Here is a 12,430-nt window from a genome sequence, read left to right on the forward strand (position 1 = left end):
GACGCTGAGGACAGGCATCGCTTGTTCATACGGAATACGGAGTAATACTGCTAAGAATTGATTACTCCAGGCGTACTCCGAAACACTTGTTAGTGATTACATGGGGTGCTCTGTAGTGAGGCCACTCGTGATGTTAGTGGGAACTGGACGGGAGATTAACAAACAGCCACTCTCGGCTGCTGGCGAAGATGTGCCGTCGGTTATCGTTGGTCCTCTGCGCCTCCAGATGCTCGTATGCAGGCAATTTATATTTTCTATGAAATTGCAATTAATATGTTACTGCGTATGGGGAATCTCCTGATTCTCACGACGGCTGGTTTCACAGTGTTTTTAGGTCCGCGAGTCTTATTCCAGCAGAGCACGAAATCGCTGTATTTTTGCTCTTTCTCTCCACTAAAAGGCTGGATAGCGCGTAGCGAATGGCGCTCGCTGCCTCAAACTGCGTTTATGCATTTTGCCTCTTGCTCATGCCTAACTCGGTGCTGATGTTGGCCCGGATGTGACCCGAGCGTCCGGATCCGCGGGAAGAAGCGCGGCGGGCTAGAAAAGAAGAGGAGAATGGCAGGCAGGCCGGGTTTCCGACGGCCGCAGCAGATTTCGATGGCGTTTCCCTGGGTCCTGGCAGGGTGAGATTTCGATATCCGGTGAGTGGCTCCGGGGGGGGGGAGTTGCCGGGAGGGATTTCGTTATAGTAGCAGCGCTGCCAATTCAATGCAATGCATGGATTGCTGACACGAAGCAGTCTTACGAAGCAGTATCGAAGCTGCATATCTATTCGACGGCGGCATCTTACATACAAGCCAGATATTTTCGTATCCGCGGCGGAGAAAAAACTGGTCTGGAGAGCGAGGCTTGGCCTGGCTGGGCATGGCCTCTGACAAAACGAGACCGTCCGTGCAGGCTCCACGCTTTCTGAATCTGTAACGATGAGGAAATTTTTGGCATCAATGCGTCCGGGGAAAGCAGTTCGTATGAGGTTGCATTCTGAAATGGCGAAATAGAGGGCAGAGGAATTCGTATTCAGCGGCCGAGCTCAGCGTGCAGCCAGCCAGCCGGCTTGCAAATCTCGATGTGGGAGTGATTTTCGATTTACTATGGAGCTTCAGTTGTAGCACGGCCCACGCGGATTTGTAGGCCCAGATCCAGAAGTCCCCAGTGCGTGCCGAAACGAAATCCTCCGAGCTGAGAGATAGAAAATGCTCGCTGTATTGCACTATGGAGCACTCGCGTTACAGAGTACAAGTACTGACCAGTCACTCAATCCATTAGCACCCTTGTATTACCTTCCCCATTAAATCTTGATTAGTACCGCTAAATGCCGGGCTGGCCCACGATGCTTGACGAGAATATTGAAGCCACTCTTATTATTTCCATGGGTGCTCGCTCAGTTCATGCCCCTTGCCGAACTGTTCGCATGGGCTGATGCTGGATCTCTCGTTCTGTTTGGCGCATATTATATCGCAGCGTCTCCACCCGTCCGTGAAGATGTTCAGCCGATGTTCCATTGGAGCTTAGCACGGCCTCTTTTTCTATGCAGTAAATTAAATTGACACAAGCAGGGCATGCTTGCGGCCTAGCCTTGCTCAGAGAAACCCGCCAAGGGTTACATCGCTATCTTTTGCGAATCATTGGCAGGAGAAAAAAAGACCGCTTTGCCAAGCAGGAATTCGTAGCTGAGCGGGCTATGGCATACGAATGGCCGAGAACATGTTAGATTGCATGCAATGTAATAGAACTGGCAAAAGGCCAGAAGAAGAAAAGAACGAGGACCCTTGATAGAATAGGGGATCGTACGTTTTTTTCCTATTTTTCGATCTTTTCCTAAACTGGTTGCGGAGGCAAAATGTTTGATATATGTATGAGATCTCCGAGACCGAATTTGTTTTTTGTATTCTTGGAATCCTTCATGCGTTGATGTTTTAGCCATTGATTCATGACCACCCCCTTCTTCTTCGCTCAGCTTCCAATTACGAAACAGCGGCTTCACTCTTTTTTTCGGCTGTTTATTAAAACTATGAACTGAGCCATACCTCTTTTTAAATTTATTTGAGATATTTTTATGGTTTATTGTTTGGACGCTATAACGTGTTATTATTGACTTGTCATTTTGTTTGTTTCGTTTTGCCTTTCTTAAGACTTCGATTTCACTTATTCTCCGCTGTTCGAAAAAACTAAAAACAACATCGATATCAACAATCCATCTACAATGGATGAAAAGCTTGCTTCGCCAGTGAGCTCGAGCCACTCGGCTTCGTCGTGGGAAGATCCCGCGGCCAAGGTGCAGGAGCTCAAGCGCATCTACCGAAAGATCGACTTGAACATTGTGCCGCTCATGTTCTTCTGCTACTTCCTGCAGTTTCTCGATAAAGTCCTCGTCAACTATGCCAACATCATGGGCATCTCCAAGGCCCTTCACTTTGTTGGCAACGATTTCTCCTGGATGGCTACTGCCTTCTTCATTGGTTACGCCGTCGCCGAGTTTCCTCAGGGTTACTTGATCCAGAAGTTCCCTGTTTCCAAGGTGCTGGGATTCAACGTCTTGCTCTGGGGTATCGTTGTTTGCTGCACGGCTGCGACGCAGAACTTTGCCAGTGTCGCAGCTGTCAGGACTCTGCTGGGTATGTTCGAGGCTGTCATCACCCCGGCCTTGGTCATGATTACGTCTCAGTGGTATACTAGGAAGCAGGCTACTCTGCGCACGGGTATCTGGTACTGTGGTCTGGGAGCTGGACAGGTTATGGGAGGATTGATCTCCTGGGCGGCTCAGCACGGCTCGACGACTTCCTCATTCCAAGGCTGGCGCATCATGTTTGTCGCCGTTGGCGTTTTCAACCTTTTCGTCGCCGTCGCAGTCATCCTGCTTATGCCCAACAGCATCACCTCTGCCAAGTTCTTGACCGAGGAGGAAAAGGCTCTTGTCGAGGAAGTTTTGGCTCGAGACCAGGCTGGTTCTGGTAAGAAGGTTTTCCATGTCTCTGGTATCTTGGACGCCCTCAAGGATCTCCAGGTGTGGCTGTTGTTTATCAACACCATTCTTATTGTGATTCCCTCTGGTATCATTACCACCTTCTCGGCGACCATCATCAACTCCATCTTCCTCACGCCCATGAAGTCTGCGCTTCTCAACATGCCTGCTGGTGCCATCTCCATCTTTGCAACCCTGGCCGGTTCTTACGCGATCTACTTCAACCTGCCTCGTTGGTTGAGCATCATTGCGCTCCTGATTCCCACCATCATTGGTGCGGCATTGATGTCCTTTGCCAAATCCAACGGTGGTGCCTTGGCTGGTGTCTACCTCATCAACTTCGACGTGGCCCCCCTGGCTCTCATCTACGCTCTGGTCGGTGCCAACACGCAGGGATACACGAAAAAGGTTACCGTCAATGCCATCATCGCTATCGGCTTCTCCATCGCCAACATTATCGGCCCACAAACTTTCCAGGTCAAGGATGCCCCCCAGTATCTCCCCGCCAAAATCACCGTTCTTGCCGTTGCCGCCGCATCTATTGTCGTTACGATTCTACAGAGAATTCTTTACGGAATTCGCAATGCTAAGACGGCTGATGCTCGCAAGGCAGAGTTGGAGGCTATCAACCGAGGCGAGATTGACGCCAAGGCAGTCGACGATGAGCAGACCGACATGACAAACCCTACATTCCAATATGTGTACTAAGCGCGCCGGGGGCCTGGTTGCTTTCCGAGCTGTTGAGAGTGTAAGAAATAAAAGGGTGGTTAGCATGTTTGTTTTATTTGTCAATGGGGTTTAGGTTTTCAAGATGGAGCAAAGAAGTATCAAGTCAATATTATCTTAGTTATATTTAGTCACTTTTAGTTAGCTATGGCAACTCTTGTATATTATTATACATTACCTTCTTTTCAGTCTCATTGTGTCATCCCAAAGCAAACAAACAGAAAGTTCCAGTTTCGGTCTTGACATGAAAAGGGGTAATCACACACAAGGTGCTTACCGATGTAGCACTTACGCCGGCTTCCCCCGCGTCAGCAGATATGGACTGGACGTTGAGCATACGAAATTAGCAAACACTCATGGATAATTCTTTAGGCGAAAAGCCCATTGAATTCTTAGAATTGCAAAAGTCGATACTTCGCAAACTACGCTGTGTTCAGAGTGTTAGTGGATACACTGCCGTGAGCAGTGGAGACACCCGGCATATCCTCGCCGCTTTCTATCCGCGGTGCATCTCACACAAGGACTGCCGCACAGAACCCAACCCCATGATCGACCTGTTGCTTTATCATGGCCCACATGTGTATGTGATCCGTAAAAATTCTGTGATGCGTTGTATAAGACACAGGGATTGGCGATATGTTGCCCGCAGCGACAATCATGAGCAGCAGGCGATGCGATGCTAGCAGCCGAAACAAACATCCACCCCCAGTCGTTGCATTCGCCGCGGATAGACTGGCCATCTGGGCATAGTTCGACTGAAACGCCAGCCGAAACAGCGTACGGAAATCATGGCTGGGCACTCTTGAGTGGACGGTTACCTCTAGGGGCCTGTTTGTTTTGTGCTACCCAAAAATAGGCACATGTTTGTGCGCGAGCCTCCAGCTATGGCGACACTGCGCCTGATTCCGTCCTTGGCCGTCTTCTTGTGTGGCTACTTGGACTTGGCAGGTGAACTACCTTCTGGACTACTTTCTTTAACCACCGCCTATACCCTCTACATTCATGTGAAAAGTAGGCTAAATAGTCTTACCGTGTCACAAGCTGCTAATGCAGGGAGGCGTGTTTGGAGCTCTGTGTAACTATGAGTTAGCTTTGGGATGAGAGCCACGAAGCCAGCGACGTGCAACGGATCGGTAGAGTATGATGCCTCCTTTCGTGCTACACAAATATGACCTGTTGGTTAATGCGAAGGACGTTGTATCAGTGCTGCTACAGCTCCGCGGAGTGCATTGCATATAATTTTTAGCGACGGCCACGGCGACAGCTGTCCTGCAGGACATTCCACACATTCCATTTGACTGTAATTGGGCTCTCGCAGCTTCAAAAGTTCCGTAGTAATCAGTGGATGGCTTCACATTATTATTGCTTGCAATATGGGATAATTGTGTCGCATTTATCATACTTGACCGTACTCTCCTTTTCTCACATTGCCCAAGCATGTCCAATGATTAGAACAAGGCACGTTTTATCTAGACGTATACTACTATAAACTGAATACAAGTAATAAATCTATTTATGGAGCATATGCTATGGGATATGGGCGTCCCTCTGTGCTTGTTGCGCGCTGACTTGTCAACTGTGGCTGCACAACGCCCTAACTAGTGGTCGAGGCCGAAGACCTACATACGACTAGAGCAGCCACATGCAGAGGCAGTGACAGCTCACCGTCAATGGACAGCTGTCTAGAAAAATGCCATAAAGGGTAAACAGTGTGAAAAAAAGGAGAAAAGGAAAGAGAGAGAGAAATGTAAGTCGAGATATAGAAAATCTTGCAACATGATAACCGTACAAAACATTAACCATCCGGCTCAATGTATAGGGTAGATAAAATGACCAGCGAAGCCAGACAAAATCGACAGGCAGTTTATACAACATTCCTTTACTTGGATTCAATTATAGGGACGTATTACTGTCGAGGCTGCCAATGGGGTTGGATTCTAACTGGTCGATGGATGGCGACTACAGAGTGTGCCGCGTGTTATAGCACTAAGCAGCCAGTAGTGTTGTTTTCCCTTTTACTCAATGATCTGCATCCTCCAAGACAATTCTAGCCATTCAACCAGCTCACCTTGCTACCTGATAGGTCTGCGAGTTCCTATACCGGTCCGCGCTCGGTGAGGTCGCCGGGTCCGGATGCCGGCCTCTCTCCCCTCATTCGCCCCACATCGGAGGTTGCTGGAAAACACACGAGATTTGCGACGGCTGCAGGTGTCGGGCCAGCTCGCACGCTATTCAGCACCGTCTCTGCCAGTCGACCGATAGTGTGGAGAGATGGTCACTGCTGATCTGTCTTCCTGTCAACTTTTCCTCAATCCTTTGCATCAAACACGGCGAGTGGCTTGCAGCGCTGGATACGCTTGGCCGTCGGGACGCGATCACGGATGGCGGGCGTCGTGAATTAGTGATGCGCCGCGGGTCTGAGCGCTCTGTTTGCTTGACTTTACTCTCCATAGAGAGGTACTGGCAGGACGATCTCTCGGTGGATGCCTGGAGAGAATTGAATACATAACGTCGCCTTCCCTTTCTTTCAATTTTCCCCCTCTTTGACTTACAACACCCATCAGAATCGTCATTTTATTTCAAAATGCCTTCAGCATTAATACCTGATATTGATCCGCCGTCCCTGGTCGTCGTTACAGGCGCCAACGGATTCATTGCACAGCATTGCGTCGCTGCATTGCTGGTAGCTGGATTTCAAGTTGTTGGAACAGTCAGGAGCGCCGCCAAAGTCGAGACTGTGATCAAGACACATCATGCGCACCCCAAACTGCGGGTTGTCGTCATCAAAGACCTTACAGACGTCCAAAGATACCTCGAAGTCCTTGAGCCTCTATCACCAACTGCGATTTTCCACATTGCTGGGCCATTTCACTACAATGCGAAAAACTTTGAAGAGGAGATGATGATCCCCGCTGTAAAGGGATCAATTGCCGTCTTAGAGGTGGCAGCAAAGATTAAGAGCATCCGACGAGTCGTTCATACAAACAGTTTTGCCTCAATATACGACGCCGCGGCCGGTCCAAGTCCAGGAAAAATCTACACATCTCAAGACTGGAGTCCGCTGGAATACGAAGACGGAGTAAAAGCAGACAACGCACCCACGGCGTATCGCGCGAGCAAGGCGGCGGCCGAAAAGGCGGCATTGAAGTTTATGGAGAAGAAGAGACTCGGATTCGATCTTGTCAGCTTGTGTCCTGCCATGGTGTTTGGCCCTTTCCTTCCAGAGGCTAAGCCGACGAGCATCGCCGGCGTCAACACTAGCAATCTCTTGCTCTGGGCTGCTATTTCTGCTGGTCGAGACAACGCTGTGCCGCCAACAAAAGGCCCCATCTGGGTCGATGTGCGTGATGTCGCAGATGCCCACGTCAAAGCCCTACGATGGGTAGGACTTGGTGGTGGCCGCTATCTCCTAGCTTCTGGCGTTTATTGCAACCAGGAGCTCGCAGACATGAGCAGGAAAATGTTTCCCAAATACGGAGACAGAATCCCAATTGGCGAGCCTGGTAAACGGGAGTCTCATACGCATTTTGGCATCAGCACAGAAAAGACAGACAATCATATAGGGGTGAAATGGAGGAGCCTAGAGGAGAGTCTGGCTGACGCCGTGCCTCAACTGTTCGAGATTGAGCGGAGTCAAGCTTAGGGCTTTTTGGCTTGAGCGAGTTTGAAGTTGTGATAGTATTTGGCACTATAAGGCTTTACTTGCGCAAAGGTACCAGTTCTGACTAGACGTGTACTTGGGCCGCTTATGCCACCAACTCGATGGAGTGGGAATAGTGCCGGGAGCTGTCAAACCAAAATGAGAACCATGGTTGGTAGCCGCGAACAAAATTGTATCTCCGGGTACAAGCGTGGCCACCAATGATACTCATATTCTGTAGGTACTGCCAGAGAGCTGGCGACCAACCTCAACCCTCTTATGTATAATGCATTGTTATGATGGAGTTTGGACAGAGTTGTGTTTTCAGGGGTAAACCAGGCAGATAGAACAACTTGCAAATAGACGTTTACCAAGATAAATGATTTGGTAACAAACTACGCAAACAAGATTAACAGCCCTTGCTGCCATAGCCTACATGTGCGCCCCTTGAAATTCGAGGGTTGCAATAGCCGTCCGCATTCGGACACCCTGCATTTAGGCGTCGTACGTGCCGGGCTGGCCCGCACACTGTGCCAATGGCAGCGGATAAACAGCTGCCGCGCCGTGCCAGGCCCTCCTCGGCTTATATTCTGCACTGTCCTCGCAAGCTCACATTCTTGCGGCCTCCTCTGGCCAACTTTCTCTCAGCTTGTGCTTCCTCTCTTGATGCATCTGCTAAGCCGGCGCTGTTGTGCAGCCACCCCCTCGCAGTGTGGAAAAAGCCACAGATCTGGACCGCCGGAATCTTGCCTCAGCGCTTGTCATACCCCCAAAAAGCCTGCCCAGCTCAGCAGCCGGACGCTATCGCTGTGCACTAAATCGCGTGTGAGAGAGGGGGACATGGGTCTCTGGGCCGTTTAGGCTTCTCCTGACACGATTCCGGGACTGCAGCAGCTACGCGTCTGAATCATGTCGTCCGACCCGAGTCTTCGCAGCGTCCTCAAGCCCAAGCAGCGCCGCATTTCGCGGGCCTGCGACTACTGCCATCGCCGGAGCATCCGCTGCCGCCCGTCGGAGGACGGCGCGGGCTGTCAGAACTGCAGAGACTTTGCCCAGACCTGCACGTATCACCGGACGCCGCGGCGGCGAGGAGTACCCGCCCGAAGCAGTGGGGGAGCCTCGGCCAACCGAAGCTCGGTGGAGGGACTGCCGGATGTGAAGCTGTCGAGATCGCCGTCGCAGGGCGATTTGCACATCATTCCGGAAGTGCAGCACTCGAGTCTCGGCGCCAGCTCTGATGCCTCACCACAGATGCCGTCGACGGCCTGGCGGGCGCCGTATATCGTCAGCCAGGCCACCGTGGTAGACCTTGTTGATCTCTACTTTGAAATTGTCTATCCCATCTTCCCCTTTTTCCACCAACCTTCATTCACTCGCAAGATATCCCGCGCAGAATACAATTCTAATAAGCCGCTCTTTGCTACCACCATGGCTGTATGTGCCCTGGTGAGCGGCCGAGTTCGTGACGGCTCAGTCATGAACCCGAGGTGGGATGTACAAGCCTTACAGAGAGAGACGTTGCCGGACACGTTCTATGCGGAGGCTAAAAGACAACTACTGGATGACGGCTGTGACAGCTCTGATTTCAATATCCTCCGTGGCCATGCTGTCATGGCGATTACGGCTATTCAAAATGGTAAGATTCGGGAAATGCATCATCATATTGGCATCTATCATACACTCATGGACATGGATGGACTCCATGACGAAGCCAACTGGCCTTCTGGCATTGGTATCATCGAAAGGGAGGAAAGGAGAAGAATGGTGAGCTTCTGACCTTTTCTCTCGCTCACTTACACACCGGCTAATACTTGTGTCCATTCATTGCAGTTTTGGTCCATTTATACCCTTGATATATTCACGTCTGTGGTTTGGGGCGGTGTTATCCGATCTCGTGAACAGCAGTCAAACGTTACTTACCCAGCTGAGGTGGATGATCAGTATATTAGCGACGGAGGCATTGCTCAGCCCGGTTTCTCTCCCAACGGCCTGAGCCCCCCTATTGCTCGGCTGGTTTTGACTGCACAATCTGATTGCTGGATATCTGGCTGGAACTTCATTACCGATCTTTACAGAGTGCTGGAGCATGCCCTGGCACGCTTTCGGGACCGGAGGAGGTCGTTCATGTCTGAAATCATTGACGACCAATCCACAGTGACTGAGACATCGATCCGCAACAAGGTGCTCCAAATGTACCTGAATCTTCCCGAGTGTTTCAAAAACACCCCTGCCATGGCATTTAACCAGAGACAAGACCTCTTCGGCTTCCAGGCGGCTAATATCACCGCTAGCCTCCAGCTTCTTCGGATCGTATTATTTGCAGCTGGCGGCGCCAGCATCGCAGAACGCTGCGATATCGCCTCCGACGTGGTGGATGCTTTCAACTCCATTCCCGTACAATACTGCTTGGCCATAAGTAAGCCACTCTTACACCACCTGGGCGGAATAGGTTCTATTCTCGGGTCTGTCTTCGAGGAGCGTCTTAGCGAGGCAGAGTACACTCGGGTGAGATCGGTCATGCTAGCAATGGCTCGGCTTCTCGAGAATCTCGAGACAATACACCGTAGCTCGTGTGCTAGCGAGAATCTTCGATCTCAAGTGTCTCGTATCGACGAGTACATGTCTACTCAACGCCAGCATCAAAGGCCGCCTCTTGAGGAAACTCCGGTGAATACCACGGCGCCACCAGTGCTGCCGCCAGTCGATGGTGCCAGAGGTGGTCCTCCACCACCGTACGAGCATGTTAGCTCAGAGATAGCGGCCGACTGGTCATTCCAAGTACCTCCTGATTTGTTAGGCGACCTGACGTGGAATTTCGACTTTGGTCCTGTGTGGACTTGAACTAAACTTCCTTTTCTTTCTTTTCCATTTTATGATTTTTGTAAAATTGAAGCGAAATATGGCGATTCGATTAAAATACTGTATGTTCCAAAAAGCGCTAACTCTGTCAACAAATTTACATGATAACGTTGTGATTAACCTCGACTCTCTTCTCATTAGGGCTTCCAGGCTCCGTAGTGTCTGCCGAGCACTTGCCGTCGACTTCATCCAGGAGCTGTCTAGCTGCAACGGCAGTGTTGCCTCCCGCTTCGCCAATGCGACGATGGTATTCCTTCATGTTTTCGCTAGCCAGCAAGCTGTCGCTCGTGAAGAGAAGCGAAATCTCCTCCAGAGTTCGATTGGCAAGCTCGGGGAAGATGAGCCAAACTATTGGCGCAACAACAACGTTCATCGCCCCGAAGAAAAGATACGTGCCATACCCAATTCTGCTTAGAAAGATGGGCATGATCAGGGTGGTTGAACCACAGCCGGTGGCCCAGCCGAAGATGGTGAAGCTGTATCCTTTGGCGCGGACTTCCTGCGGCCAGATCTCCGTACCATATATCCAGCAAGGGATAATATTGAACATAGTAAAGAACCTTTTTGTATAATAATAATTAATATTTGAATTCAGAGGATATATAGGGTTTCAAATGGGGGACTAGGAAAATTTAAATTAACTTACCAGACATAAACAAAGACGAAACTAGCTGCAGCAGTTCCTAGCCGCTGCGACAGCTCTGGGTCCGACGTGGAAGCATCTTGCGATGTCTTGATTAGGGCAGCGACCAAAAACAGGCACACAGCCTGGATGGCAAATGAAGTGATGAGCGATTTTACTCGCCCCATTCTGTCAATGACAAAGGCTGCGGCTGCTGTTCCTGGCACGCCAAAAGTGTTGGCCAGGCCTGCGAGCCAGAGAGCTTTGTAAGAATCGAACCCTGCCAGCTCGAATAGGACGCTAGCCCAACCCACAATGGCGAGGATTCCTGTCCATTGCTGAATCCACTGCAGGGCGAAACCGAGAACAGCTCGTCGGCCGAGGTGCAGCTTCCCAGAGAAGCGACCTCCTAAGACAATGTTGGCGAGATCGTTGCGCTTGTGATGGGTTGCTTCAACAATAGCGTCCAGCTGTTCGACCTCGGCGGTTATTATAGGGTCGTTTCGGCTAAGGTCTCCTCTGAGCCTGCACAGGATGTCGATGGCCTGCTCGCGCTGGCCATTGGCAATGAGCCATCTGCGGCAGCAGCCGTTAGCGTCTCTCTTATAGTAATTCTAGAGCCCAACCGCGTGGGGCATGCAATATACTATATAGACGGATAGGTGGATGGGGTGTGGAGGGATAGACAAACCTAGGCGACTCAGGTAGCAGCGGCACTGCCACGTCGACGACTAGCAGCGGGATAATCATCCACGCAAGAGGGAATCTCCAACGGAACTCGAGGTTGGAGTTGCGAATTCCGAAATTGATCCAGTAAGCAATGACGATGCCCAGGTAGTTTGCGACGAAGACGAGGGAGAAGCTCGAGCCTCGGTCGTGCGATTGGGAGAGCTCGCTGACCCAGGGCAGGATGATGGCATTCATGAACCCTATGCCGATGCCTGCAATGACACGCGCGCAGATAAACATGCTGGCGTTTTGGCTGCCCGCCATGAGGGCCGCGCCGAGGATTCCAAACACGGTTCCGATGAGGACGCCCCCTCTGCGGCCTATCCTATCGCCAACCCATCCTATGTTGGCAGTTCTTGTTAGTATTTATCGGCTTGATTCTTTCTGTTATTGGACATAGGTCCTCTTTCCGAAGGATTCTATCGTACCACCTATAAAGCACCCCCACATGCCTCCGAAATAATAAGCTGCGGCAAGCCCGCCTTGTTTAGTCGTGTTGGTTACAACCCCGTCATGGCCAATATCTGCCATCTTGATGAAGCCTGGCGTGGCGCTAACTGTTCCAAGGACACCCTGATTATATCCTGTTGGACGTTAAAAAAAAAGTTCCCAGAGTAGTATTTTCCATTGTAAGGAGACTAGGCTTATAGCAGAAGCTCAACATGCGAAAAGGGTAAGGAAACAAAAATAAAATAAAAAAAAAGAGATACTATCGTGCATCTTACTCACCTTCGAAAATTAGAGCCGTCGCCGCGACGAGGTTGATTAGGAATAATAGGACCTTTCCCGGCACATGCCGCCAAATCTGCAGACCCGCCATTGGAGCCCGTTAATAGCTGTCGATCTCGATCAAAGTAAAACAAGACACTAAAATGAAACGGTTATGGTC

General features: G+C 50.5%; 4 protein-coding genes across 4 annotated transcripts; 3 read left to right on the forward strand and 1 right to left on the reverse strand.

Moving 5' to 3' along the window:
* Positions 1-1,700: 1,700 nt before the first annotated feature.
* GGI43DRAFT_410360 (major facilitator superfamily domain-containing protein) lies at positions 1,701-3,879 on the forward strand. Its single transcript, XM_083206616.1, has one exon. The coding sequence runs from the start codon at positions 2,207-2,209 to the stop codon at positions 3,671-3,673; it is 1,467 nt and encodes a 488-aa protein (XP_083058633.1). The 5' UTR covers positions 1,701-2,206; the 3' UTR covers positions 3,674-3,879.
* Positions 3,880-5,921: 2,042 nt separating this feature from the next.
* Positions 5,922-7,740, forward strand: GGI43DRAFT_108560 (uncharacterized protein). The gene has a single exon (XM_083198874.1). It carries the CDS (start codon positions 6,276-6,278, stop codon positions 7,332-7,334), a length of 1,059 nt encoding a protein of 352 aa, XP_083058634.1. The 5' UTR covers positions 5,922-6,275; the 3' UTR covers positions 7,335-7,740.
* Positions 7,741-8,119: 379 nt separating this feature from the next.
* Positions 8,120-10,347, forward strand: GGI43DRAFT_108629 (uncharacterized protein). The gene is made up of 3 exons (XM_083198875.1): positions 8,120-9,095; positions 9,162-10,252; positions 10,341-10,347. Exons 1-2 carry the CDS (start codon positions 8,241-8,243, stop codon positions 10,170-10,172), a joined length of 1,866 nt encoding a protein of 621 aa, XP_083058635.1. The 5' UTR covers positions 8,120-8,240; the 3' UTR covers positions 10,173-10,252; positions 10,341-10,347.
* On the reverse strand, positions 10,069-12,274 carry GGI43DRAFT_108663 (general substrate transporter). The gene is made up of 4 exons (XM_083198876.1): positions 11,970-12,274; positions 11,504-11,882; positions 10,837-11,388; positions 10,069-10,750 (listed from the first exon to the last, which is right to left on the reverse strand). Exons 1-4 carry the CDS (start codon positions 12,070-12,072, stop codon positions 10,288-10,290), a joined length of 1,497 nt encoding a protein of 498 aa, XP_083058636.1. The 5' UTR covers positions 12,073-12,274; the 3' UTR covers positions 10,069-10,287.
* Positions 12,275-12,430: the final 156 nt, after the last annotated feature.

Source organism: Trichoderma evansii, assembly GCF_050947405.1.
Source record: "Trichoderma evansii strain SZMC 28006 chromosome Unknown GGI43scaffold_16, whole genome shotgun sequence".
In the NCBI taxonomy this organism is placed as follows: Eukaryota; Fungi; Ascomycota; class Sordariomycetes; order Hypocreales; family Hypocreaceae; genus Trichoderma; species Trichoderma evansii.